This window comes from Trematomus bernacchii, unplaced genomic scaffold, assembly GCF_902827165.1.
Source record: "Trematomus bernacchii unplaced genomic scaffold, fTreBer1.1, whole genome shotgun sequence".
NCBI classification, from domain to species: Eukaryota; Metazoa; Chordata; class Actinopteri; order Perciformes; family Nototheniidae; genus Trematomus; species Trematomus bernacchii.
The window spans coordinates 8,647,105-8,674,670 of record NW_022987477.1 but is presented as its reverse complement, the minus strand read 5'-3'; the positions used below and the strand labels follow the sequence as shown (position 1 = coordinate 8,674,670).

The window sequence follows — 27,566 nt, the reverse complement described above, 5'->3', positions numbered from 1 at the left end:
AATGTGATTCGTGCTTTTCATGCCTTTCAGCTCTTTGTTTTTGCTGCTGACCCCCTTATTTGCCTACTTTACAGTAGAGTACATCTAGTTCAGCAAACACATCTGCCCAAGACCCAAGTAAAGATATTTGAGCCGAGTAAGAGAGGGAGTTTCTTTACAGTATGGTAAACATGCTCGGCTTTAATATGAGTTTTGTCTGGCTTCCATTTTCTTGTCTGAAGCTTGAGTTACACATGTGTGGATTTAAAAAAGGGCTGAAACATATTTGAGATTATTAAGAGGGGAGTTGTTTTCTGTAAGAATATAGTTTTCCCTATGCTATATTTTATACTTTCCTTTTGATAACAGAAGTACGGTGGTATGTTTTCACAAATGCATTGTGCGAGTTTGAAAGGCTACCAAATTTCATGCCCCAAACATTTCCAATAATATTTATAAATGCTTGACAATTCACATATTTCAGAGCGGCCTCTGGTAAGTAAACATAAATGATGCAAAGAGGCAGCTACATACTTGTATGATTGTTTTCCTTCAGGCTTTATATTAGTTATGTGAATATGAAAACTTTGTTTTACAGTAAGAGTAGTGATTGACAGGAACATAAATTATTCCATTATTCCCTCTATTTGACCTTACCCAGGGAAATCTACACTTTTATCAGATTAAAATGCAAAACTTAGCTCTCTTTTGAGCACTTTATGCATCAGTAATAGTTTTTTGAAATACCCTTAGTCCTGCCAGGCTTTCCAATCTAACTATGAAGTTCTCCAATATTGCTGATAAAAATATTTTGCATGATTTCCCAACAGAAACACGTCATCTCTGAGCTCAAATTCATAGTTCTTTTTGTTATCCTATTCCTGTCCTGTTATAAGTTTAATAAAAAGGTTATGCTGATATTCTAAAATGATTGCGTTGACAACAGATTAACACCTTTATTGTGGTTTCTCTGGTTGTGTTTGCATTGTCTCACTTACAGAAGAAAAAAAGCTTAATACTTCCTTAATTTGAATGTTGAAGGGTGGGAAGAAGTGATTATTAAAACTTCCATAACCTTTTCACAAAGAAAACATAGAAGTGCTTCATTTCATGCGTTTGGCCTAAAAACACAGCTCTCAAGAGTGACCCAACTGACTCTTTCTTTCTCCCTTTTGTTACTTTAGAAAATACCCAATGAAAATGGCATCAGACGCTCACTGTGTTTACATGTTCTGTGTGTTGACCAAAGCCATATGTGGTCGTTGTAGTAAGATCTGTTGTTTTGTGGTTGTCATAACATTATATAAAATGTGAAACCACAGGAAAAAAAGGCTAATTAAAATAATGAAAGAGCAGTCATAAAAGAGTGCATCACTATGTTTTTGTTTAGCCAATATGAAAATGATCCCATGCATTGGCCCAGGCAATGTGTATGTTTCAGACCCTTTAAAATGTGAAACGAAGTGTGTGAGGAAACATTATTATTAAGGCCGCAGGTGGCTGTTCATGCAGGGCCGTCCCTCCCTACAGGAAGATCACGCAGACTGCGTGGGGCCTCACCTCGCGGAGGGGGCCTCATCTTGCGGAGGGAGCCTCAACTGAGCCTCAACTCCACCAACCGCCCCCCCTAACTTTGCGTGTCGGGCCTCAAGTTGGCCAGGGACGGCCCTGTGTTCATGTCACCATTTCCTACACAATTTCAACATTGCATGTGGCAGGAAATTCGCCCTTCACCACTTCCCTCAAGGGGCGTACCATTTTGAAAAACAGGGGTGGAGCTGGCCCACAACTAGCAACATTTAAGAAGACACACATACAATATTCACATAGAAGTGATTGCCTGACACTCAAGTAAGTAAAATACCTTGTGCCACAAACCAACCCAGAGATATTTCGCAAGTCTTTATCTAATATTTTCACAAACCCATTTATGGTAGTAGATAGGGATTAAGTTGACTTAGCTTCAAACTATATTTGCACACTCCATCTGTTAGATATTGGAACAATATGGATTCATCTAACGTTCAAATGAGAGACATCAGGTCACTGTATGAACTATTTCCTGGAACACAATCAGTCACTCCTGTCTCCTCTGCAACATTTCATTTTTTTTGTGTTTTCTTTTGTTTGGCTCTAAATGTGAACAGATTCCAAACTGTAGTAAGTGAATGCAGCGAGTCACATTTTGTTAGAGAAACTATAAAGCAGACTGGAAATGTTGTTGTATAATCCTTTATCTGGGATGGATAAAATCTTATCGGTTAACTTAAAGTTTAACCAACAAGATTAAAGAATGTGTGGAGCTTGTTTTTAGGTTAGTGACTTCCAGGACACTAAAATGAGGCCTATGAAAAAATAATGGGTTAAGAGTGTGTAGCCACTAACTCAACACATCGCTTTGAGGCATTCAGAAGCCGTAGCCCATCACTTAAAACAAACCAAACTTTAATATAAACCACGACACAACCACATTCACCTGCATTTTTAAATACGAGCGTATAGCCTTACTATACTATTTTGAATCAAAGAGACCAACTGAGTTCTACGGACAAGTCATACTGTATATAGGTTTTGACATAATAAGACTCAGAGTAATGCTTGTCACTCTCTGAGGCACATAAGTGCTTTGAGCTAAATGTGAACATCTGTGTGCTAACATTTTTAAGCATTAGCAGGTAGTGTTACCTTAGTTTAACGTGTTAGCATGCCAACAATTAGCTTTGTGACAAAGGGTGTGTTATGGTTAACAGTTATTTTTGCAGGTACTACTTCATAAGATGGTTCTTTCGGTATTTTAAAATTTGACGTGATGATTTTGCTTGATGGTCAGAGTACCACAATCATAAGGATACAAAGTCTTGATACCATTACATGTTTATACTGTTTATACTAAATGCTGTGCTGATCCATCCAGGAGATGTTGAGACACTGACACATGACTTAATTAATGCACAAGAAAAATGAATGATTTGCAGTATATAGGCTTATGGTAAACCATATATGGTTTCTGTTTCTATCCCTAGAAGTACAAAATTATAGCGTGACTAAAATGGAGGCTATCGATCTTCTTGAACAGCAACCAAACACCTGGCAGAAAGTGGACCTTTAATGTTCACCAGACTGCTTCAGCAGTTACAGCAGCCATTCTCTGTGTTAATATGTCCTTCCAGTAAAATTGTTCCCTTTCATGCTCAGTAATTTTAGGGTATACTGAACCATCAACATCACATTACATTTCTGGAATTAGTGAAACAAAAAACCCCATCAAAGCGCCACTGTGGCTGAATGAACTCCCATTGACACCTTTGCGCCACTGGTCATGTTCCACTGTAAGAAAACAGGTTCCTTGTTTAACAGCCCATCATAACATTTGCTCTGAGGAAAATGGGGATTAAAAAAATACATGTGTGAGAGACAGCGTACATAATTACAGCTGAAAATCAGATGTGTCTTCAGGATTTGTTTCAGGAAAAACACAGTCTGTCCACGGTGTATTTCACTTTGTATTTAAGCAGTCATATGTATGAGCCTTGACATTTAAACAACAATTTATAGCAAGCATGAATATTTTATAAATCTCAATAGTTTTAAAATCCTGTTTACTGTACACTGTAGGGTGTTCCAGGGATTTTTGTAATCATGAAATATCCTGATTATTGTTTTTCAGCCAGCAGTATTTGATACAAATTGCTATTTGTATTCATAATGAAGGAAACCTACTGTGTGTCAGTTTTTTTTAATTGAAAGAATGTACAGTAATATTAAAGATTATCTGTGGCTGGAACTTAGAAAGTAGAGGTCTGGCAAAAAAAGTACAACTGACTTCTAAATCTGAAAAATGAAATAATATTGCACTCCCAAGTTCAACAAGACACAACAAGTTCTGGCAAAAACCGAGTGCCTGGAAGTTATGAGTACATACCTTTCTTGCTTCAGTCTGGGTGGAGATGATAACATAGCCTCAGGTCACGTATTACATCTATTCTGCACACATTTTAAAGGATGCAGTACTGTGTCTCACCACTGGCTGTGAAACATGTTTGTGTATCTAACAGTTGTGTCACCATGAAGATGGATTTACCTCACCATTCCAGACATTCCTTTAATATCATTCATCATGAGAACCGTATCCAATCAATGGAAATTATTTGCTTCCTTGTACCACCAATCAATACAGCTCATTGAGAAACATGCTGTTCCAACAGTTCACTTTGGGGTTATCAGATTGTTGTCACATGGTAAAATAGTTTACGGTCTGATGTTGGTGTTTTTTTTATTTGACTGACTCTGCTGTGTTGTCGTTGCTTCAAACAGATGGATGACATTGACGCCATGTTCAGTGACCTGCTGGGGGAGATGGACCTCCTCACTCAGGTGAGATAAAACAGTTGTCAAAGCATCGTTTTTTGTTTTATTGAATATTTATTTGTTACCTATTTTATTATTTATTACTCATGACTCGTGATTACCTCCTACAACTTACTGTTATGTTATTATTATTATTTAAATTATTGCTGTTTAGACAGTAATAAATACCTTATACTAGTCTTATTTACGGTTTTAAGACACCACAGCATTTCACAAAACACTACAGCATTTCAGAAAACACTACAGCATTTCAGAAAACACTACAGCATTTCAGAAAACACCACAGCATTTCACAAAACGCCACAGCATTTCAGAAAGCGCAACAGTATTTCACAAAATGCCGCAGCATTTCAGAAAACACTACAGCATTTCAGAAAACGCCACAGCATTTCAGAAAACACCACAGAATTTCAGAAAACACAACAGCATTTCAGAAAACGCCGCAGCATTTCAGAAAACACAACAGCATTTCAGATAACACCAACCACGAAGCGTCATTTCTTGACTGGCAGCAACAAAAAACAATCACAGCAGTGCTTCTCTGGCTGGCTCTGTCCAATCACAAACAAGAAGTGTTCTCCCTAAAGGAATACCCTTTCCGTCCAATGTGAAATGTTGTGGTGTTTTCTGAAATGCTGTAGTGTTTTCTGAAATGCTGTGGCGTTTTCTGAAATGCTGTGGTGTTTTCTGAAATGCTGTACTGTTTTGTGAAATGCTGTGGCGTTTTTTTGAAATGCTGCGGCGTTTTGTGAAATGCTGTGGTGTTTTGTGAAATGCTGTGGTGTTTTGTGAAATGCTGTTGTGTTTTGTGAAATGCTGCGGTGTTTTGTGAAATGCTGCGGTGTTTTGTGAAATGCTGCGGTGTTTTGTGAAATGCTGTGGCGTTTGGTGAAATGCTGCAGCGTTTTTCTGAAATGCTGTAGTGTTTTCTGAAATGCTGTGGTGTCTTGCACTTCAGGGCCACCATACTTATTATTACAATAGAAAAGCTTTATCTCCAAAGATTTTTTCAATGTCAATATAAAGCATCATCATAATCCCTTTTTTGCCTTTGGTTTTGAAGGAAATATCTCATGCAGCACATACTGAACACAACATCAAATTCTCTGAACTGCCCATCGTTAATCCTTTGACCTTATACCTCAAATAGCCTTTTCTTTGTTTGAGATAGACGACAAACTCACTTAAACCCACCATCGATCACTGAGACACTCTAGACTGGCGAGCACAGACACAACAGGGGGTAACACTCTTTGCAGTCATCTAACAGCCATAATTTACACACTCTTTTGGGGGGAGGTCAAATGGCAACAGCCAGCAAGAGATTACACATTTTTTTGTGAAAATCCCTGCTGAGCACTTTGATGTTGTTTTCCCACCGACCAGTCATTTTAAATCACTTCTATTTTTGCCAGGGGGGCTTAATACAACACATAGAAGTTCTGTTATGCGTACTACTTAAAAACAGATGTAACTTTAGACAACATTATACTTTCTTACATGATTTTTGGTGACAGTTTATGTTATAGAATGTGTTGTGGATTAACTCACTGGGCCTCTGGGGGTCTTATGTCTGTAGGCCTACAGATAATATATTCATTCTCTTATAAACACACTGCCTTGTTTATTCTTCCCTTCAGAGTCTCGGTCAGGAAACTGTACCTCCTGCGTCCCTCAGCAGCACCAACAAGGAAACCAACTACTCCATGAGCTACACTGACCTGAATGGTGACTTAACATTTTGTCTGTCATGTGTGTCGAAATACTACAAAGAGCTGTGTGTTCAGCTTTTCCACGATGACATACACAGGCAGGATATACTTTGAATGTTTCAGTCAGCTAAAAAAATATTGAGATTGCTACAAGTGACATAAAGAGGTAGTATATTTGGCTACTGTTTAAAAGGTGATTTTAGACGAAGATTGCTGTAGGTGCTAATTGTTCGGTGTTGGCCTCTGGCATTAGCATTCTTCTTTAAGTCTTGTGTTTTTGTCTGTATCAGCTTTTCACCACCAACTACTTTACAAGGATTATAAACCTTCATATATCAAACTAAAAAACAATCAATCAAAGAATAAATGTTTTTTTTAACAAGACTAAAACTTTATAACCATGCTAGTAGCTCTCAGTTGTGCTTAAAGCTAAATGCTATCATCAACATGCTAATATTATCACAATGACAAGATCAACATGCTAATGTTTTAGCATGCTAGCATATGCTAAAAAGCACTGAACACAAATGAGGCTGAAGCTGATGGTAAAGCCATTAGTTTAGCAGGTTTTTTGTCTTGCCCAAATATGAGATGTTAACCTGATGGTGGTTAAGGTATCATAAAAGTCATTTTTAATTGATCAAATCAGTAGTTGAACACCAACGTCATTAGAATTGACTTCTAGCGACCACATATGTATGTTACATATCTCAATGTATTCTTAATCTTTAATTTTGCATAGAGTAATATTACCATTTGAAAGGTGTACTGTAGAACATTGAATTTGAATATGACACAGAGAAAAGAAGAACTTGTAAAAAAATGAAAGTTCTTACTGAAAACGCTCGAATCATTTCTAAAAAGGAACTAGGGCTAGTTGACTCACTGGTCAAATACTTTAAAAGAGAGGTAACACAAATGAATTATGAATAATGAATTAAGATAAGATAAGACAAGATGGACCTTTATTAATCCCTGTGGGGAAATTCAGTAGAATTACTGAATATACTGAAATGGGATACTGTTCCTAGGTCAGTTCCTAACAAATAATCAGACTTTCTTCTAACATCAGACTCCCTCCATGAATTGGAAGACACCGATTTGGATGCGCTCATGGCGGATTTGGTTGCGGACCTGAATGCTACGGAACAGAAACTTGCAGCAGAGATGCAAGGTCTGAAAGTGCCATCACCGCCCCCGCCTGACCTGCCACCCCCGCCTCAGGGCCTGAGCCCCCGTCCCACCTCCTCACCCGTTTCCCCAGCATCACCAGCGATCAGCACCAGCAGCAATGTTAGCACCCCCACCTCCTCCACCACCTCCCCTTTACCACCTCCTCAGACTGCAAAGCCTACAAGGGTGAGTCAGCTAGAGTTTGTAAAATGAGAGTAGCATATCTGCAATTACCTTTTGACCTCTGTACTACTTGGAACTGATCCAACATTTAAGAGGTGAGAGATTTAACCAAGAGAGTTTGGTTGATACAGTTTGAAAACAAATGCTGGCTGTCACATCTTGCTAGCTGGAGATATTGAAAAAGAAAAGACACATTCTTCACATTATTAAGCTCTTAAAATGTAATAGCAAGAGCAATAATGCTATAATCTCTGTTATAATTAGAGGTGTGTCTTGATTTACCGATTCACTTCCTGAGCCGTGCGTGACTAGACACTGTTACAACAAAAACACCTTGCACCAGTTCCCAGCATATTCCTTTCTAGTGATTTCTTTTTGCCTTTGTCGAACTGGGAAGAGTGGTATTGCTCTTATAACAGTTGAGACGATGAGATCATGGCAAAGTTGTTCCTGGATGGAGGCATCTGTTACAGTTGCAGAGACGTGTGACACGAAACAGCCGTGAGTCTGTCTGGAAAAGATCAAACACATGCAGCAGGAAAGGAACAGGATCAATACGAAAAGTTGGGGAAGGGGAGTGGTAGTGTTGGTGGGGGTGAAGCCAGACTGGAGCTTATTGCTAGCAGTGCTTGTTACCTCATCCCTCTGAGGTAAAATCACCATCTGTGCTGAGGCAGAGAATGTGTCATTGTTAGGAAGAGGTGTGCAAGTTCATTTAAACTGCACTGTAGGCAGGAGTTATAAGCCAAAGGAAAGGGTATCCTATCCCTGCTAATGGAGATTTTGTAGATTAGATCTAATGTCTCAAATGAAATTTCTAAATGCACATTTCACACATGAAGTTATGAACCTTAAATTAAACACTCCACCTCCTGTGCAGCAGTTGAAGTGCTACATCCGCAAAAATGATCTACCCAGATTAAAATATTTTCCTCTCATAGCATATCTCAACATTATGGGAATCACACTTTTTGGCTTATCTCATGAGAGTTAGATGAGAATGTTAATTCCACTTTCATTTATAAAGCTGAAGCTATCGCCTTATCTTAGACTAGAGACAGGGAAAAGGCTAACCTGGCTCTGTCTCAGGGTATTAAAATGCACCTGCAATCACCTCCAACTCACAACTAAATGTGTTTTTGGCTTGTTGGTTTAATCTTAACTTGAAAAAGTGTCTTTAGAAGGTCAATTGTAATGTGCGCAGAGCCTGCCTGTCTCGCGCTGTAAACAAAAGTGGAAAATAATATGTGCATCTGATCCGTTTTTAGGATCTGGCAGAGTTTATTTCCTTTGAAATTAGTCAGCCTTTCTGTTTTCCCCCTAGACAATTGTATGCTATGCTAAGTTAACAGACTGCTTGCTGTAGCTTCAAATTTGTTTGTAAATATATGAGAGTGGTTTCAATCTTCTAATCAATACACAAGGCATATTTGCTATTGGTCTGTGTGCAGTTTCCGACATCAAAGATGATTTCTCTGTGTTGTTTGCCAAAGTATGGTAGCGTAGATTTAACACAATGATGCTAATGTATAACCCCTACTAGATAATAACTCATAGTGGATGAACATGCACTATAACGTAATGTATTTTTGTCCTATTTAGGAGGAAATCGAGGCGCAGATGAAAGCAGACAAAATCAAGCTGGCTCTTGAGAAGCTCAAGGAAGCTAAAGTAAAAAAGGTAAGAAAGCTAAACCCTGTACTGTACTCCTCTGATCTTACATCCACTGGCAACATAAAATGTTGTGAATTACGGCTACATGGACATCACTGTAAAAGACAAAATGATCAAAGATAGTTTGGTTCTTTCCTTTCCTTTGGAAGGGCCATCAATCATAGTGATGGATGGCTTCTTTCATGTAGCTAACTTCCTGTAGGACAGCACTGTTTCCCTTCTTTGGGTGATATGTGGACACTCAGCTTCAAAGCAGTCAACAAAAAAACAGACATGTAGTGTTGCATGCAAAGCTTCATATCAAGATGTGCAAAAAGGCTAACACTTTCATCATATGTGATATGATTGATGATATGTCTGCCTCGTGGTTTGGAGAAGTCTTACAATTTATATGGTTGTGACTGCATTTATGGCCTGTTTCTTTTTAGTAATTACAAATGCTTTGAAAAAAGTGAAGGAACAAAAAAAAAATCTAAAAGAAACCAGTAAAAACGGCTTTTCCACTTTGCCATATGTGTGTGGATGCTGAGGAAACAGAGCAGTGGGCACTTTCACAGGAACATCTGTTCCAATGGTGTTAGAAGCAAGGTGCGCCTCAGTGGTTTCAGAACAACCGTCTGTGGTCAGAGGCCTTTAAGTTTCAGATAAAACAACTGATTCCGGAACAAGCATTCGACACGGATCATGTATTATTAAGATAACTGGCTTGCATGAGGAAGTACTGTAAGAGGGAAAATAATCAGATATCCAGTGACATTTAATTCCACTACATGCTGAATCCATATTGTATTGCAGGGAGGGTCGAGCCATGTGATCTAACACTCTAAATACTATGGTGATAACATCTGTGAAACCCACATTTCTTATGACACACGCCAAGCGACTGGCTGACCTTGGTTCTGTTCAACTTCTCAGCTTCCAAAATGTGGATTTGTTTCAGATGAGAGGAAGTGCAAAGCCATATGAGCCTGTGACGAAAGCATTGCTCTGCTCCAGAGAAAAATTAAATTCAGCCCACTGCAAAAAGGGACAAATAAAATGTGGAGGAAATTACTTAAAAAGCCAAATAAGTTCAACAGAACAGAGAGATATAAATGCTGCTGCTCTAACCCTCTTAGGAAACAGTAACAGCCATTTACTACGTAGCCTGTAATTAAACTGGATAATAAACAAGCTGCATGTACTTCAAGGCTTCATTTGATATCACACTTTAGACACCTGCTGCTGTCCACAAGACATTTTAACTTCAATCTGTCTAGTAGGGGATATCGTCATGTTAGAACCAAAAACTCACAAATCCAGCCATTTTCCTGCAACTCTCCTTAACTGATGCTATTTCAACTACAACTACAATTAAATAAAACATCTATTAAAAGCAATAAAAACATTGCTAGTCATATTTCGAATTGTGCTTACCTGGAATATTAAAGTGGACCTATCATGCTATATTTAAATGATATATTGTAGGGCCATACCTATATAAGGTATATTTATACGTTTCTGTTTTCAAAATACAAAACAGATCATGCATTTTAGCCATGCCTCATTTCGCTCTATGTGCTGTTTGCTGTCTACGGGGCTGATCTCTGTGAGCTGCAGCTGACCACGCCCCCCTGCAGGACAGGGGAGCCGTGCTCTGATGAAGTCAAGAGGGGGAGAAAAAAAGATCTCCGTCCTCCGTGTTTTATTATATAGAGTCGTTATTCATTTGTTTTAAAGCTCAATAAATAACAAAGAAGACCTTTGACCGGCACTTTTCAATTTTGTCCGGAAGATTTAAACTTTAACGGACATCTTGACCGGCGAAAGAAACTGAAACTGAAACTCTGCCGCACGGTCCCCTCGTTCCTTGGAAGAGGCGGAGAGGTGGGTGTTTGTCATCTGCTGGTGGACTAACCGGAGAGAATTACAGTGCTTGCCTCGACGGGGAGGGATTGCATTGAATTAAAGCAGCGGGGGGCAAACGCTTGCCTCGGGGAGGGAGAAAAAAAGCCACAGCGGAGAATAAACAGAAGGGTAACCATGGTAACTATGGGCGGGAAGTCTTCTTCGCTGCTTTTGTGGCAGACTACAGCGCCACTTACAGGCCTGGCATATGTACTACAGCGTCTCCAGCGCTTTCGAGCGGCAATGGCCGGCCGTGGCCCAACCCCACATTCCCCTGATAGGTGGAGAGTTGGCCCAATAGCCGTAGCGCCACTTCTGTGATGTAATAGAAGTGTTCAAATCTGGATCAGTCTGTATCAGATCCGTTGCAGCCCCTTTTTTAGAGATTTGGGTATGGAGGAAAATAGAGAGGGTTGTGTTTTCTGACACTTGGTGAGTTCCCTGGAACACCGGGGACACATATTCATTTATAAAAGACGTACAAAAGTGCATTTTGCATGATAGGTCCCCTTTAAGTTGTTTGGTGTACTTTATCGACTTTTTCCTGAAATAATGAAAAGAACCAAAATGGTCTTGGTTTCCTCTTAACCTGTTAAGCCCTGAGCCTGTTTTTCAGGTCTCAGGCTCGAAAATGACATTCCCAGAACAAATGACCATATCTTCCCTTCTAAAAGGGTTAAATTAATAATCTTTACTCTCAAAGTAATGATAAACCTGTGAGTTGGATGTAGAAAAGTCAGAATCAATATAGATGTTTTTTATTTTAAAGAAAATTCAGATTTTACATAGTAAAAAACTGTAAATTATAGTGTCCGTCCAAAAATTCTTTTTTACTTATAGTGCAAACTACCCTTGGATGATGGGTTAGTAGACTAAAAGCTTTAGGAATCCAAAGTACAACATATAATAAGTACCCTGTATCAAGATTGATGCAAAACAAGTGAAATTTGACCTTTTTAGAGAGATTTAGCCAAAAACCCCCACTTCTGGTGTCATTTGGGTGGATTTGACCTATCTCTGGCCCCCCTTGGTCGATTTTGATGAATGAAATCTCTTTATAACCGCTAGAGCCAATGGAATCGAGGGAAAGTTCTATACACACCAAAACGTTAACAAACTCGGGTTGCGGTTGAATACTCCAAAAAAACAGCTCCTAAGTCTATTCCTTGACCTCGGAGTGAAACGTCATGGGGTTAAGGGATAGTGGATAGGAGAATTCAAAAGGATTTAGGAGAAGAGACTGCGGCACTTTAGAGAATCCGACTGCACTTTCACTATCCGACGTGTTTATGATGCGCCAGCGGAGGTCATAAATGTGCGCCTGCTGCTGTGGGGAAACTATGGAAACTACAGTTTTCTATACAGCGGACTACAACATGGATGTTTAATAAGAACGAGGGACTACTGTAAACTCATCTAGAGACTCTGCACCGTGCTCTGATGCTGTTGTTGTATGCTTTATGAACGGGGACAACAGAGAAACATATTCTTCATGACCGAAGTTGGAATTGAAATAAAAAAGGAAAGTGAAACTTATGCTCGTCACCCTCTCCCTCCAGTCCTCATTAATACAAATGATCCCAATACGTATGATTGTATGAAAAGATCTTAAAATCAATACAAATGTATTTATTATAAACGTTAGTCCTTAACATCTATCACTGTGTATATCACCATTCAAACATCTTTTAAAAGTTGAACAAACCCCACACAGCTCAGTAAAGACTGTGAAATGTTGACTTTATTTGATCATTTCAGTAAAAACTAACGTTCATATTTCTCTTTTTGATTATAATACTGATGAACGTTCAAAACAAAGCACTTTGGCAACTTACCACATACGTTTTAAAATGCTTAATAAGCACCGTAACTTTCATGATATCATTTCTCGTTCATAATCGGTTGTTTCCGTGAACGGCCAACTGTTGTGTGACGGCAAATGCTGCGGCCGCAAGGCATTGTGAGGCAGCATGTTCTCCTCTCCTTTAGGTTAGGGAGGTCCAGTGGTTCCTAAGCTAAAGGAGGTTATAAAGGAAGATTGAAACCTCCTTTCCTTTTAATTTAGAGAATTCGAACGGCACTTATCATGGCTGCCACTGAGGGACTTCCGGGTCATTTCACTCCGTTAGGAAGGTTCCTATGGGCTCAGAACAGTCTCATAATACACACATGCACACAGAAGGATTCACACTTGTATTTCATGATCCGCAAAAGGATTCACACTTGTATTTCCGGATCCACACTTGTGTTTTTCAATGCACACACAAATGTGTTCCGTTTCATATACATGTAAATAAAATCCAAATACAGAAAAAAGTTTTACATATGTATTTTTGATCCTCACATATTTGTTTTCCGTTTAAAACCGCTGCACCTGCAAACACAAACCGCTTTCTGTGCATGGATCGCTCTGCATTCGTGTGTGGGTTTTTTGAGACTCCCCTGACGGTCACCCGATTCGTACTTGTAATTTTTTATATCTATAGCCAATCAGATGTCTCCTCAATTCTAAGCCAATCACATGAGCGCGCCCCCACGAGGGTAGATTTCTTGCGTTCATGACGTATCGCTTCATGTACGCATTTTGCGCTGTCTGGAGCTGACAGGTCCATGGAGCCTGCCTGCAGGCGCTAATCTCAGGACACTTCCACTCTCAGTACATTGCCACTTTCCGAGCAGGAAATGCACGCAAATACAAGCCTTTATATTAGTAAGGTACAGTGCCACTTTCCGAACCATTAATGAATGCTTGTGTACACAAAAACGGCAGGCAAAACCGTTTTAAATGTGTGTTTCCTGTATGGCGAATACAGCTGCTTTATTTATGTCTGTATGAAGTTGTTGTGAGTGTGGAGGGAGCAGCTACAGGTTAGCTTAATCGATCAGTGCACTACGAAGCCAGTGCTAGACAGTGAACTGTCAACGGGGGGAACACCGCCGGTCATTATCGGCCGATATTCACTCTTAATAGTTTGATCGGTGCTCTCTATAAAGGCCGATCAGGAGAGCTGGATCTGATCGATATGGACATAAACGCGAGTGAAGTTTTAGCGAGCTGCATGAGAAACTGACGGGCTGTCAGGAGAGAGGGAGGGAGAGAGGAAAAGAGGGGATCCATTACTCCCGTGTTATTAGCCATATCCGGTCATAGTCCGGTAATTACCTGCTAACGGAAACTCTGCTACACAATTCTTCTTCTTATTATTATTATTATTATTATTGAAACATGACCGGTAAGTTTCAAATTTGTCCGGTAAAATAAATTCTGTCCGCGGAAACCCTGCTCCGGACAGCGCAAAATGCGTATATGAAGTGTCATGGAACGCAATAAATCATACCCTCGTGGGGACGCGCTCATGTGATTGGCTTAGAATTGAGGAGACATCTGATTGGCTATAGATAGAAAAAATTACAAGTACGAATCGGGTCACCGTCAGGGGAGTCTCAAAAAACCCACACACAAATGCACAGCGATCCATGCACAGAAAGCGGTTTGTGTTTGCAGGTTCAGAGGATTTATACGGAAAACAAATATGTGAGGATCAAAAATACATATGTAAAACTTTTTTCTGTATTTGGATTTTATTTACATGTATATGAAACTGAACACATTTGTGGATCCGGAAATACAAGTGTGAATCCTTTTGCGGATCATGAAATACAAGTGTGAATCCTTTTGCGGATCATGAAATACAAGTGTGAATCCTTCTGTGTGCATGTGTGTATTATGAGACTGTTCTGAGCCCATAGATTCCTAAGCTAAATGGACTATTCGACTGCAACCAAGGAGTGAGAGTGACGCGTTACCAAAACCGGAAGCTGCATACACTCTGGTGGCTACCATTAGCAGCTAACTTTTCCGCTCCGATTTTTACATAAAAAATGGAATTATGGATTATAAATAATTTCTTTAAAGGCACAGGTACATTATCAACCTATGGATCAACAGTAGTAGTATTTTTTTTTTTTCGTTTTAATGCCATTGAACACGTCTTTTGACCTAATTGACAGCTACGGTGAGACGATCTGCCGTAAAAGCTCCGTAAAGGTACGTGTTGTGATGTCTGTGTTTGCTTCCCCTGTCGCAAGTTCGGATCGCTCAGTGATAATACTATACCTAAATAATCAGTGGAGTCTCAGCTTTAATCTGCTATATTGTATGTGCAGCTACGATAAGTAATAAGGGTATTTTTATCTTGAATTGTGTGCCGCAGTGCGTTAGAATTTTTTCGCTCAGGGGTCATTTAGACGCTTCTTATGAGACTTGTGTTTTGTTTTGGTAAAATTGGTTCATATCTTCAGTTAGCTGAGATTCTTCCCGTTAATCTGGTGCTACACATTAATAGTTTCATAAATGTTAAGAAGCCCTGAGACATTATCTCGAAAAAAAAACGGTGGGAGGGGTCCAATGGGGGGACCGCCGTGCTTAAGAGGTTAAAGACAATTATAAGTGTTCACTTCCTATTTGACCGTTTGAAACAGTTGCCAACAGGTTACATTGATTAAGACATTTCAAATATCCAATACAGTTATTTGAATGTGACTTATTAATACATTAATGTTATTGTCTTTTAATTAACAATGTAAATGTAATAATGTACTTATGTTGTCATCTAAGCAAGGAAAAATCAGATACAATTCAAATCACAAAAAGGGCCGTTATTTCACAATGTCTTCTGTCGATCAAAGTCATGCATCTATCACAAAGAGCCATGAATATATGACAAAAAAGTTGTCTTGTGGCTTAACTTGCCTCTTTGCCTCTGCTGCTCCACTGTACCCTACTGTTTTCACTTCTTTTTCCTCCTTCCTTTTTATTTATCTACACAGGGTTGACCTGTCAATATTTTTGTCTTTTGCCACTGCCCTGATGGATTTTCCTCCCTTGCCATCAATTGTGGCTCTCTCCATCTCCTTAGTCTTTCACTTGTACTCTCTTGGCATGATAGCTTTTCTACAATGTTTACAAGCTAAAAACAGTTGTGTTAAACTACATGGAAATATTAACTTCAGTGCCTCGTGCCTCAGTGTTAGGTTGAACCTCTGGCTCACTTTGCCCCATAGCCACTTTTTGGGAAAAACACTGTCTAGCTTAGTGCTTCATGCTTATCTTTAGCTAAATAATTCACATGGTTTTACACCTTGCTAATCAACATGTATGATAAATATTTTCAGACCTGGATACATTTGCTTTGATATAACAGTAATTTTACCTGACATGTTGAACATTTACTTTGACAAGTAAAACATGGTTTATTATGAAAAAACATATTTACCACTTTACCATGTGCTTCTATCCACCACAGCCAAATAGTAATTATGGGTGCTTCCTCAATTCCGTGTCACATGACAACAAATATGCATAATTGCCAAGATAAATGGGTCAACTTACCCACTTGCTCAACTTACCCCACTCTGCCCTAATAAACATGAACAGATATTACTTATGTTTGCAGAAATGTGATTGGTATTCTAACTATCAAGCCACTTTTTCTGACAGTTGGTGGTGAAGGTGCTGATGAATGACGGCAGCGCGAAGACTCTGATGGTGGATGAGAGGCAGAGCGTGAGGGAAGTTCTGGACAACCTGTTTGAGAAAACTCATTGTGACTGTAACGTGGACTGGAGCCTGTGTGAAACCAACCCTGAACTGCAACTTGGTGAGCTACTGCAATACCACCTAATAAAGTGTACCATGTGGTTGACGACTGCATTTCAATAAGCTATAAATCAATCTTTCACATAGGTTAGTGCAACTAACAGATGTTCTAAAAATGTTTCTTTACATTTTGGCACTCTAAAATAGCATCACTAGGTCTTTGTTTTATCCGAAGATACAGACCCATAAATCTGTGTGTCATCAGCATACAGATTTTGAAGTTTTCAAACATGTGAAATGAAACCCATTCTCAGCTACGGAGGGTTTACAGATAAATCCATCCACAATCACCATTGATTTGTTGCCACAAGTTGATACCATAGTGGTTCAATCTGTGGTCAATTTAAGAAATATTAGCTGTTTTAAACACTCTGGCAGGTAAAGTATTTTCAGGGGAGAAATTTAAATACTTTGGTGTATTTCCAGCAGCAGTTTTCACCAAAATGTTAGTAAAAGGAACCTCAATAAAAACTTCAGATATACCTTTGTTGTGATTTCAGAAATAGAAGTGAGCTTGGCAGAAAATGTACCAACAGAAACAGAAGGAACAGGAATAATAAGATAAATAGACTTCAAGTACAGGCATGCACTCACACATGCGCACACGATATGCAGGGTGCGATATTTCATTCCAGTCCCGGTGACAAACTGTGTTTTTATTGGCACGATGGCAGCCATTTTGCAGTGAGCTCACAATGAAACGTTGATCTTACTCCTTTTCCGTCTTTCTCTCACTCCTCCTCTCTTTCCTACACACACACACACACACACACACACACACACACACACACACACACACACACACACACACACACACACACACACACACACACACACACACACACACACACACACACACACACACACACACACACACACACACACGTACACACACACACAGTGTAGACAGGTGGGTTTGATTTGCTTTATCGGACACTGTCAGTCATCCTCGTTCGGAAATTGAAGCCTTATGATCTCAATCCTCCATCTGAGCTGTCTGTGCTGTATCTAATTGAGCTGCCGGACTTCACTCATTACCATCTGTTTTCTCTGTTTTATAACATCTTCATCAGATTGTTACGGAGATAATACATATATTTAAAGAACGAATCGAATGGGGAGTCATTTTACACCTTCCCGAAATTGTTTTGATGAGATACTGGTGGTAAAGTCATTAACCTCTGTGAGTAGTGAAATGAATGTCAATATTATTTAGCTTGATATTACTTTTTAAGTGATTCTATATGCAGCTTAAGCTGTGAAGAATTTAAATTAAAGGATAAGCCTGGATTTAATATTACATTTTTCTATCAAATTCTATTAGAACATTTCCCAGCATGCTTTTTTATATTTAAAAAAAGGGGATGAATAATAAAAGAAAATGCTGGGCACTAGTATAAGGCAATATAGACAGGAATAAAAAGGGCATTTTTGGGGACTATCTTCAGCAGTGCGTTTATACTTATTCGGCATGTTAGAAGGCTATTTACTGAGGCTATGTGTAAGTTGGGTTGGCTTAGAACAACCTACTGTCCATGTACATTATCTGTGAAGGATGCCTCCAATGCCATGGTGTGTCATGTGGGTAAGATAGTTAAAGAGGACAAATGATAGCAAATTGAAATTTTGATGCAAATATCTTTACAGAAAACTGTTTTACTCAAAGCATTGCGCAGAAATAGTTCTTCCAGACTATTTATGTATAGGTTCTTGTACTTTAAATCACACAATTTATATTAGTTGGTTATAATAACCTTACAAGAAGTATAATCACTACTGTTCATAAACCAGGAACTCACTCTTATAAGTTCTGGTTTTCTTACAGCTTCGTTATGCAAAATCATCATATATTGTGCCAGTACACAGAAAATGAGGAAATTATTGTTTCCCTTTGGTCAACACAGTTTATTTTTAACTAAATTATGGCCCTTGATTAAATGAGCTCCTGACTCACAGATTTATTTAAAGAATGTCATCCATTCAAGTTATTTGACTCATGAGCTCGGGGTCTTGTGTCATCTCTTACTAACAAGGCCGTATGACACTTTGACAATGGAAACTGTTAGAGTACGTTTATTTTTAGATTCCTGTAAACTCCTGAGTGTGTTGCGTTCTCAGTATTATACTGACAGAATGCTAAGGCAGGTCATGCCTAATTAACACCCAAAGAGCTCAACAGCAACACGTCAAACTAATCTTCACTGTTAAATCCACCCATATGCTCACCATGCATACTATTGAAACGCACCATGTGGTTAATGCAGTTCAAAGGGATTTCTTTCTCCAAATAAATCACTCTAGAAGCAAAGTCACACCATGCATTTAATGACTGTAATAGTCAAACTATAGAGTGGAACCCTGGCAGCAATTTATGTAATGCCTACCTCTGGTAACCTGTAATTGGGGAGCAGGGCTGAACTACAGTCAATGCCCAGTGCATTCTGCAGATCTATGGCACTCAGTGTGTGGGTGGGCAGACAGGAGGAGTGGGAGGGGGAGGGGGAAGTGCCCTTAATGTGTTTTCGAGGTTTAGTGCCATTTAAAGTGCTCCCAGCGTGATGGGGAGGTTTGCGTTTTATTGAGCCCTTCCTTGATTCATCCCATTTGAAATAGACAATTGTACAGCTGTGAAACTGAATTTGAACCTGCAGATTTCAAGATTTCGTGACAGAGTGAACTACTGTACATATGGTAAAGCATTTGTTTTGAAGTGATTTATAGCACAACACTAAAAAGAGGGGACAGAGAGGATATTATGTGAGATTAAACTTGAGGCCGATTCCGGTTTAAACAGTAATGTATTGCATAACAGTGTGAGATATGGACGTAGAAGATACATCTCCAGTCTCCAGAGAATTAGCATTCGTTTTTGTATGTGCTGAAAAACATTTTTTTAATCGCTGTGTTTACTGCAGAGGTGAGCAGTAATCAACCAACCAAAAATATAGTTGGATGAGCTTCAATGCAATGACACAGTCGCAAAAACGTATGTTAAACTCGACAAACTGAATACTACCTATTCTAGTTAGCTGACATTTAAGTTTTCTTTTTTCGTTGACAGAACGTACGTTTGAAGACCATGAGAACCTTGTGGAGCCACTCTTAGCATGGACAAGAGACAGCGAGAACAAACTACTCTTTCAGGAGCGAGGGGAAAAATATGAGGTTTTCAAAAACCCACAGGTTGGTCTTCTTATTGTCTGCATCTTTATATACCTCTCTAAAAATATGCTGCGTGACTAGAAGTGATGTGCGTGTAATATCTCTAAACTCCTACACTGGCTAGTTCATTTTTCCTGGCCTTGGTTTGTGAAAATCTCAACATTGTTTCAGCTCAGCGGCATCTGGGTATTTTCACTGATGAATTGTTGCCTGAATTATGATATGTCTTTCTTCCTTGCAGGATGACCCTTTACATTTATGCCCTCACTGTAATATATCAAACTAAACAGCATCAGGCAAATGACAGGGAGATCTTGGCATGTTTGTTAAAATAATAGGACCCTTTGTATTTAATGTAATCGGTCTGTTGGCTGAGACAAATAGTTGGTGGAAAATAGTGAGATATTCTCATTTTTTAAGTACTCCATCATGGCTTCCACATTCTCTAACAAAAGGACACTCTGTTTTATACAGTAGGTCCCTATCAGTATACAATTTCAACTTTTTACCAGAACTACTAAAATAGAATTCCCTTTTGGGCTTTCACTCGCCACAATGAAAACATATGCAGAGACTATGATATAAAATCAAATAAGCCCAGTCACACAGGGACAAAGTGTAGGGTTTTAGAAAACTAAAATAAATATTTAAGATGCCCGTAGCCAACATTTTTGTTCTGATATTTAATAGGAAAAATGTTCTTTGAAATAATTATAATGTTTAAAATAGTTTGTGACACCCCAGTAGCTCATCTGGTAGAGCGGGTGTTAAGGCCCTGACACACCAGGCTGCTTTAAGCTAAGTGCTAATGTGAGCATGCTAACATGTTCAAATGACAACGCTAACCTCCTGATGATTGTTTAGCATGTATATTGTTAACATGTTAAGTTTGCAGTGTTTGAATGGTAACAGCTGCTTAACACAAAGTAAAGTTTTTCAATAACCTACTGTACATGTCAATACCAGTTGTTGAGGCATTTCACAAATGTAAACCTGCTGGTATGCTAAAGGAAGGTGAGGACATTCAGTAATTCCCTTTTTAATGTTTTATTCCTGCAGAACTTTTATCTATGGAAGAAGGATAAGAAATCTCTCAAAGACATGAAAGACCAAGACAAGGAGTTACTAATCCAGGTAAATAGACTCATGAATAAGCACACAAACCACAAGTGAAATATTGCATTTCGCTCCTCACATTGACCCCTTTCATCCCTTCTTCAACTCTGCAGGAGAACTTCTGCGGGACTTCCATCATTGTGCCTGATCTTGAGGGGGTGATGCACCTCAAAGACGACGGCAAGAAGTCCTGGAAACCAAAGCTCTTCCAACTGAGGGCCTCGGGAATTTATTATGTGCCCAAAGGGAAAACCAAGGTCAGGGGTCATAAGGGGACATTTTGTGTGGCAGAGACCAGAATAAAATCACACATCCAGCAGCTAATGCTCTAATCATGCATATATTCAAGACTCAAGCAACTAGTGAAAGATGATATAGAAATATTTGTTTCAACTGAAACCTTATTAAATATATAAGGTTAGTTTATCTGGGCCTGTAAAGTCCTTGATAGTCTTTCTGCTTTATTAACCACATTCTTCTTTCATGCATCGTTTAATGTAGCATTCTAGTAGATGATCAATTCAAAAGTCAAACAAATAAACAACTGAACAGAATGTCTAATATGAACCATTATCTCTTTTTCAGTCATCCCGTGACCTGGTCTGCTTTGTCCAGTTTGACAATGTAAATGTCTACTACGGTAAAGACTTTAAGGGCAAATACAAAGCCCCAACTGACTGCTGCTTTTTTCTGAAGGTAAGTTAACTTAACATTGCTCCATTATTTCTAATATCCAGCTGGTAGCAACAAATGGTATAAAAAAATCTTTATAGAAGTCTATGAGAAAAATGTACCTACTTCTCACTTTATTTATGGTCTCAATCTGCTACAAGTCTTCTTCAATGCAGCATGATGTTTATTTTGTGGTCACATTTAGAATAAAAGGTCCACACTCACGCCCTTTTAATATGCTGTAACTTCCCCTACACCGAGAACACCAACATTCTTTATGCCCTGTCAGTTTTGCTGTTGAAGTAGTAGGTGTTATGAGGCCTATATCAAACTTTAAATAATGGAAATAATAATCCAGTCTTTAGAATCACGATCTGTACTGGGGAGTCAACTTGTATGGATGAATTGTATTGTCTGTTAGACCTGAGTCTATCTATCTATCTAAAGGCTAGTGTATGTCTGTCTGTCTGTCTGTCTGTCTGTCTGTCTGTCTGTCTGTCTGTCTGTCTGTCTGTCTGTCTGTCTGTTTCGATGCAGAATTGCTTAATGTACCGTAGTTTCTGAGTATTTGGTCAGCTACAGCTGCTTACTTGGCTGAAAACGAGAAATGCAATAAATAGTTTCATTTGAAGAAGTGAAAGGAGAAGCTTTTATCCAATTTAGCTGAAAGTGGCGAGAAAGAAAGACGACCGCTTAAGCAGTTCCTAATATTTCTCCAAATGTAGTTACTGTGAAAGCCCCACGCATTTAATTAAAAAACTGTAATGGGAGGTACTAGCGGTACTTATTCAAGACCAAGAAGTGCTGACTAACATGAAAAAAGCCAGAACAAGATGGTAGTGCGTTTTAAAGGGAAGTGAAAGTCTACTTTTATTATCTTCCTCCTATCTTCTCAGGGAAAAACTAGAATCAGCAGATACCATATACTAGTTGTTGAGGATCCGAGCAAAAAGAGCTTGGAGAGGCATGAAACTGAATTACCTATGAGCAGAAAATGGAGTTTTCAAGGATTGAGCTGAAGGAGCAACGAGCAACGTTTTTTCTAATCTGCTCATGTTCAACAATGCTAACTGGAGTAACAGCAGTTAAAATAAAAAAATCTTAATAATCTAAATGTTTCCACACAAATCATAATGTTTTGCAAATAATTTGGCGGCAAATATTGAATTTACATTTACACCCTTTAATATTTTATTTGGGCTGTTAGATGAAGACTGCACACAGTTAATAAATACAACTATTCTTCTGGCTAAAATACATATTTTTAAAAGTCAATCAAGGAGTAATCTTAATTTAAGGTGTTTGAAGAGTAGATTAAAAATACAATTTCTTTTGGAAAAAATGATTGCCACAAAAAATCAAAGGGTGGCTCAACACGTCATGAAATGGGAAATAATTTGCTCTAACGAAGAGTGGGATTAAAGGAACAATATGCTTGCCATGTTGTGTTTTTGGTGGTATTTGGTTGTCAACCTATTTTTGTTTGTGAAATGTTGAAGTGATCCTACTGACTGTATCTTTATTTCTTCTGTTTTTGTTTTGTTTTTGTCTGAGATGGGAATTTCATTTCCAATATGTTATTGTTATGTCCATGTTTGTGTCTTTAGCCTGTACAAAAAAAATAATAATTAAAAGAAAGATTATTTGGCGGCCCACTTGCAATGCCTTCGCGGACCACTAGGGTACCGCGGCCCACAGGTTGGGAACCGCTGCCATAGAACATGAACTAAAAAATATAGCATCCATTTAACTGGATTAGGCCATTTACACTCTGATACTAGACTCACTCTGCCCCCTTGTGTTACCTTTAAAAGCGAACTCCAAAGATTTTACACAAAAATGTCGTGTACATTGCCTGAAGTGATGTCACTTGAGTCAGCATCGTCATCATCATTATTGTTTAAGACTACAAGTTTGAAAATGAAAAAATCTTCGGGTGTAGATGAAAATAAATTACGCTGGTGACTCGAGTGTCCATTAGCCGCTCTTAGCACAGCACACCTGATTCTGTTAGTGTTGTTTGTACTTGAGTTGCATTGTGGGTAATGTTGTGTCCAGGGGCCTCATTTATAAAGGGATATACGCTCAAAAAATGGCGTACGCCAGTTTCTACGCAATGTTTGCGATTTATAAAATACTAACTTGACGGGAAAATGTGCTGTCCTCCACGCAAACTCAAACCCATGCGTACGCACTAAGCACACAAACGGGAGAGACGAGAAACTGCGACACCGTTGGCAGAAGGAAGAATGGAGAGAAATATGTGGAAATAATACCATAAATAAAATGTTACCTCTCATTTATCAAATATGAAGAATTCATTTTCAAACATTGATTAAAGCCAATCTTAAAATGATTAAACAAACGCCTGTTTGAGACTCCTCAGTGCACACAAAAACATAACTTGGAGAAATAAATAAATACGGATATGTTATTTAAAACCACCTCGAATATGTTGTGTTAATGTTATGAAATGTTTTCTCATAAATGATGCGGTAAGCAGGAGGACAGAATTACGTCTAAACTGACGCCGTTTTGCATTTCTATAGGTTGTAGATACGAGCATGGTTTTATATACTATCACGTTTAATCGTGTTTTATGCCGTTTGCCAAGACTTGATAAGTTGCTCGTAAAACACAGGAGGTATGGAAACTAAGAACACCATATGTGGTAAATTGTACAGCTAATACACAACACATTAGTTGTATTTCCTTTAACTGGTGGATTATGGATATATAGTTGCTGATCGACAGCTGGAACACAAACCACCAAATACAACAAAATAATTCAGATCCAGTCGTCATGACTCCACTCCGGAGGGATTCCCCGATCATTTCTTACAGTTTCTCATTAAGGGGGTGTCTCCTGTCCCCAGTACAAACACACTGCCTGAGGAAGGTTATGTGTATTTTTTTTGTCATTATCTTTTTTCGGACCACTTATTTATTTATTTTGGTGACGATCCGACCTCCATGCTGCTACTCTGGTTCAAACTGCATCCACCAAACAATATGATTTATCTCGACCTCCCCAAAATAACCTAAATCTGACACGGTGTGAGATGTCTTTTTTAGCGGTTCTGTTGTCATTTCCTGCGATCTTCTTCATGCAGTCAGTCTAAATGAATGAATGAATGGGCGTTTCTTTGACTATTTATAGGCAAATATGGGCGTTACGAGTCGATTGTGATTTATAAAGGGAAACAGGCGTAGGAAGTGCCGTACGCACTTCCCTCGCCGGTACGCAAGGTTTTGTGAATCGGAAAATGGCGGAAAATGTATGTACCTATTTTTGTGCTTTGTACTACGTAAGCAACCTTCCTACGTCAATCCTACGCAAGGCGTTATAAATGAGGCCCCAGGTTTTGAAAAGGACTTGGGTTCATGGTATGAAAAACTTCTGCAGCATTTAGTCAGAGTCTAAGGTTTTTATCCTGTGTGTTTTTTTGTAGTAGTAGTGGACAACAGCTTGAAATTAGGTCACAGACCATACTGTATGTCATGTTTTGGTCAAATACTGCAAAATCAGCTTATTGCAAATTAAATGTGAGATAAAAGCAGGGTTATTTGGGTTCAGTGAAGTTGTGTGTAACATTATTTTACCTTCATTTCCATCAAGAGTCAAATGATAAGCCATTGATTGTGTCAGAAACACTCACTGTATGTAGCCTGAATTATAAAAATACTGGCTGAATCATGTAAGAAACAATAATGCTAATGTAATTTCATTTATGTACATAGATGGATCATATGATTTATTATTAAACTATGTTATGTTTTTTGACATTTAAAAGTCCTAAAGGGATTAGATACAAATAAATGTAAATCCAATGTCAAGTCATTGCAGTATTGTTATGGACATATTAAGAGTTTTAAGCATAATATTTCCAGACAATATCGTGAATCTCGTATATTTAATGGTGACATGAAATTCTGTTATCGTCCCATGCCTATAAAAGATAGTAACAAATGATAAAATAACCTGTTTATCTTTTGTATTTGTCTCCACAGCACCCTCAGATCCAAAAAGAGTCTCAGTACATTAAGTACCTCTGCTGCGATGATGAAAATGCAATGAACCTTTGGGTAACCGGAATACGGATTGCGAAGGTACACTTTAACACCTTTCCATTTTATGATTGGAACATTTTATCTTCTCTATTGGACTAAAACTCATGCTCTGTGGTTTGTGTCTTGCCGTTCCAGTATGGTAAGTCGCTGTATGAAAACTATAAAACCGCAGAGAGGAAGGCAGCCGTCGGCTCTGCTTGGACAAACTGCAGCACTCCATCCAGCTCCAACCCATCAACACCCTCACCCACCATCAGAGGTAGCACCACACACACTGTCCTACAGAGTGTTTCACTGATGGGAAACAACCCACATGTAGTTATATTAGTTAGAAATGTTGCCTGCACACCATTTTTACTCATGGCGTTTCTCCTTCTCTGCCAGCTAAATCACCCAGCCAGGCCAACGGTCATGTTCCCACGCTGCCACCAGGACCTATTACCAAGGTACAGTTTTATTTTTGTTATCAATTTATCCCTTGATAAATATTGATTAGCTTATAAAATGTTGGAAAATGGTGAGACATTTAGAAAAATGCCAAGGTACATTACCTTTGGGCCGAATTCAAATATATTCAATTGACAATATTGACAAATATAAACTTTGCTGGAATCTTGGTTATATTTAAAATCTTTTTTTAGGGCCAGTTTGAGCTCTGATAGGTTACATATGCTAGTATTTGTTAAAAGGCTACTATAAACGATATAATTATATATGTTTTTCTCCTTTAAATGTATGATATGGCACAATTTCTGTCTGGCAGGCGGTACTGCAGACTCAGGGACAGTTTCATTCTACAGGCCATAAGACTATTTAACACCCGAGCTTGCACTATTTTTATTGTTGTCTTTTATATTTTTTTGTCTTGTAAATTGCACTGTTGAGGAACCTGCGATCTAAGTTATCCATACATTACATAATTACACCGTAGTTTTGTATATGTTATGACAATAAACCTTTGAATCTTGAATTTAAGGGAGTGGAAGCCAATGTTTTCACTACATGTACGTCATGAATGATGTCATGTTACCTCTTAACACATATTTAAGTATAGAATATTACAAAATCTATTTTACTACAAAATCTATTTTTAAACTTTCTATACTTTTCAAGACATCATTTTGTACATTGTGTTCTCTCTTCTCAGGACTTCGGAAATGTCCCACCCCCACCCCCACCTCCACCCCCACCCCCTCCTATGGCCAATTTCCTTCCCCCACCACCTCCAGAACCAGTCCGACCTTCTCCACCTCCTTTGGCTCCCAAGAGTTCCTCAAAACCAGCCCTCCCCCAGCGGCACCTGCCCACCAACTTCCCCCCACCTCCACCTGCAATGGGAGGCCTTCCTCCTCCACCGTTGGCGCCACCCATGGATGATGCCTCGGAGGCCCCGCCCGACTTCCTCCCACCCCCTCCTCGATCCACTGGCTTTGGTTCCCTGCCTCCTCCTCCGATGAACTCCCTACCACCGCCGCCTCCCCCAATGAGTATGGACCTGCCTCCTCCACCGCCAGATCCAGGGTTTTTACCTCCGCCTCCACCAATGTTCACTGGAGCTGGAGCACCCCCTCCACCTCCACCTCCCCCTCCCCCTCCACCTGCTGCCCCAAGAGCCCCGGTCCAGTCCGGCTCAGTGAGGAAGGTACCGCCTGCTCCGCCAAAGAGGTCTACTCCATCGCTGCAGGGAGGAGCGGGAGGAGGTGGAGACTTCATGTCAGAACTGATGCTGGCCATGAACAAGAAGCGTTAAAAAAAAAAAACTGTGGACTTCTCCAACATGAAGCCAGGGGAGATCAATATGGACTTCACATCCATTCTAACAACTTATCCTAGACATAATCATGCATGAATTAAGTAAAAGTGTAAATATTCTTAAGAACAAAGAGATTAAAAAATGTTTTATGTAAAAC

At 39.1% G+C, this 27,566-nt stretch overlaps 1 protein-coding gene across 1 annotated transcript in view; it reads left to right on the top strand.

Annotated features, from left to right (window-relative positions):
* apbb1ip (amyloid beta (A4) precursor protein-binding, family B, member 1 interacting protein) overlaps positions 1 to 27,565 on the top strand; it is a 28,647-nt gene extending 1,082 nt beyond the window's left edge. The window contains exons 2-14 of the mRNA XM_034148019.1: positions 4,294 to 4,353; positions 5,988 to 6,075; positions 7,132 to 7,418; positions 9,018 to 9,095; positions 16,477 to 16,636; positions 19,697 to 19,818; positions 20,857 to 20,931; positions 21,027 to 21,170; positions 21,499 to 21,609; positions 25,597 to 25,695; positions 25,792 to 25,915; positions 26,041 to 26,102; positions 26,804 to 27,565. Coding sequence (XP_034003910.1) covers positions 4,294 to 4,353; positions 5,988 to 6,075; positions 7,132 to 7,418; positions 9,018 to 9,095; positions 16,477 to 16,636; positions 19,697 to 19,818; positions 20,857 to 20,931; positions 21,027 to 21,170; positions 21,499 to 21,609; positions 25,597 to 25,695; positions 25,792 to 25,915; positions 26,041 to 26,102; positions 26,804 to 27,406 — 2,013 coding nt within the window. The 3' untranslated portion in view covers positions 27,407 to 27,565. The remainder of the gene's footprint in view (positions 1 to 4,293; positions 4,354 to 5,987; positions 6,076 to 7,131; positions 7,419 to 9,017; positions 9,096 to 16,476; positions 16,637 to 19,696; positions 19,819 to 20,856; positions 20,932 to 21,026; positions 21,171 to 21,498; positions 21,610 to 25,596; positions 25,696 to 25,791; positions 25,916 to 26,040; positions 26,103 to 26,803) is intronic.
* The last annotated feature ends 1 nt before the right edge of the window (position 27,566 follows it).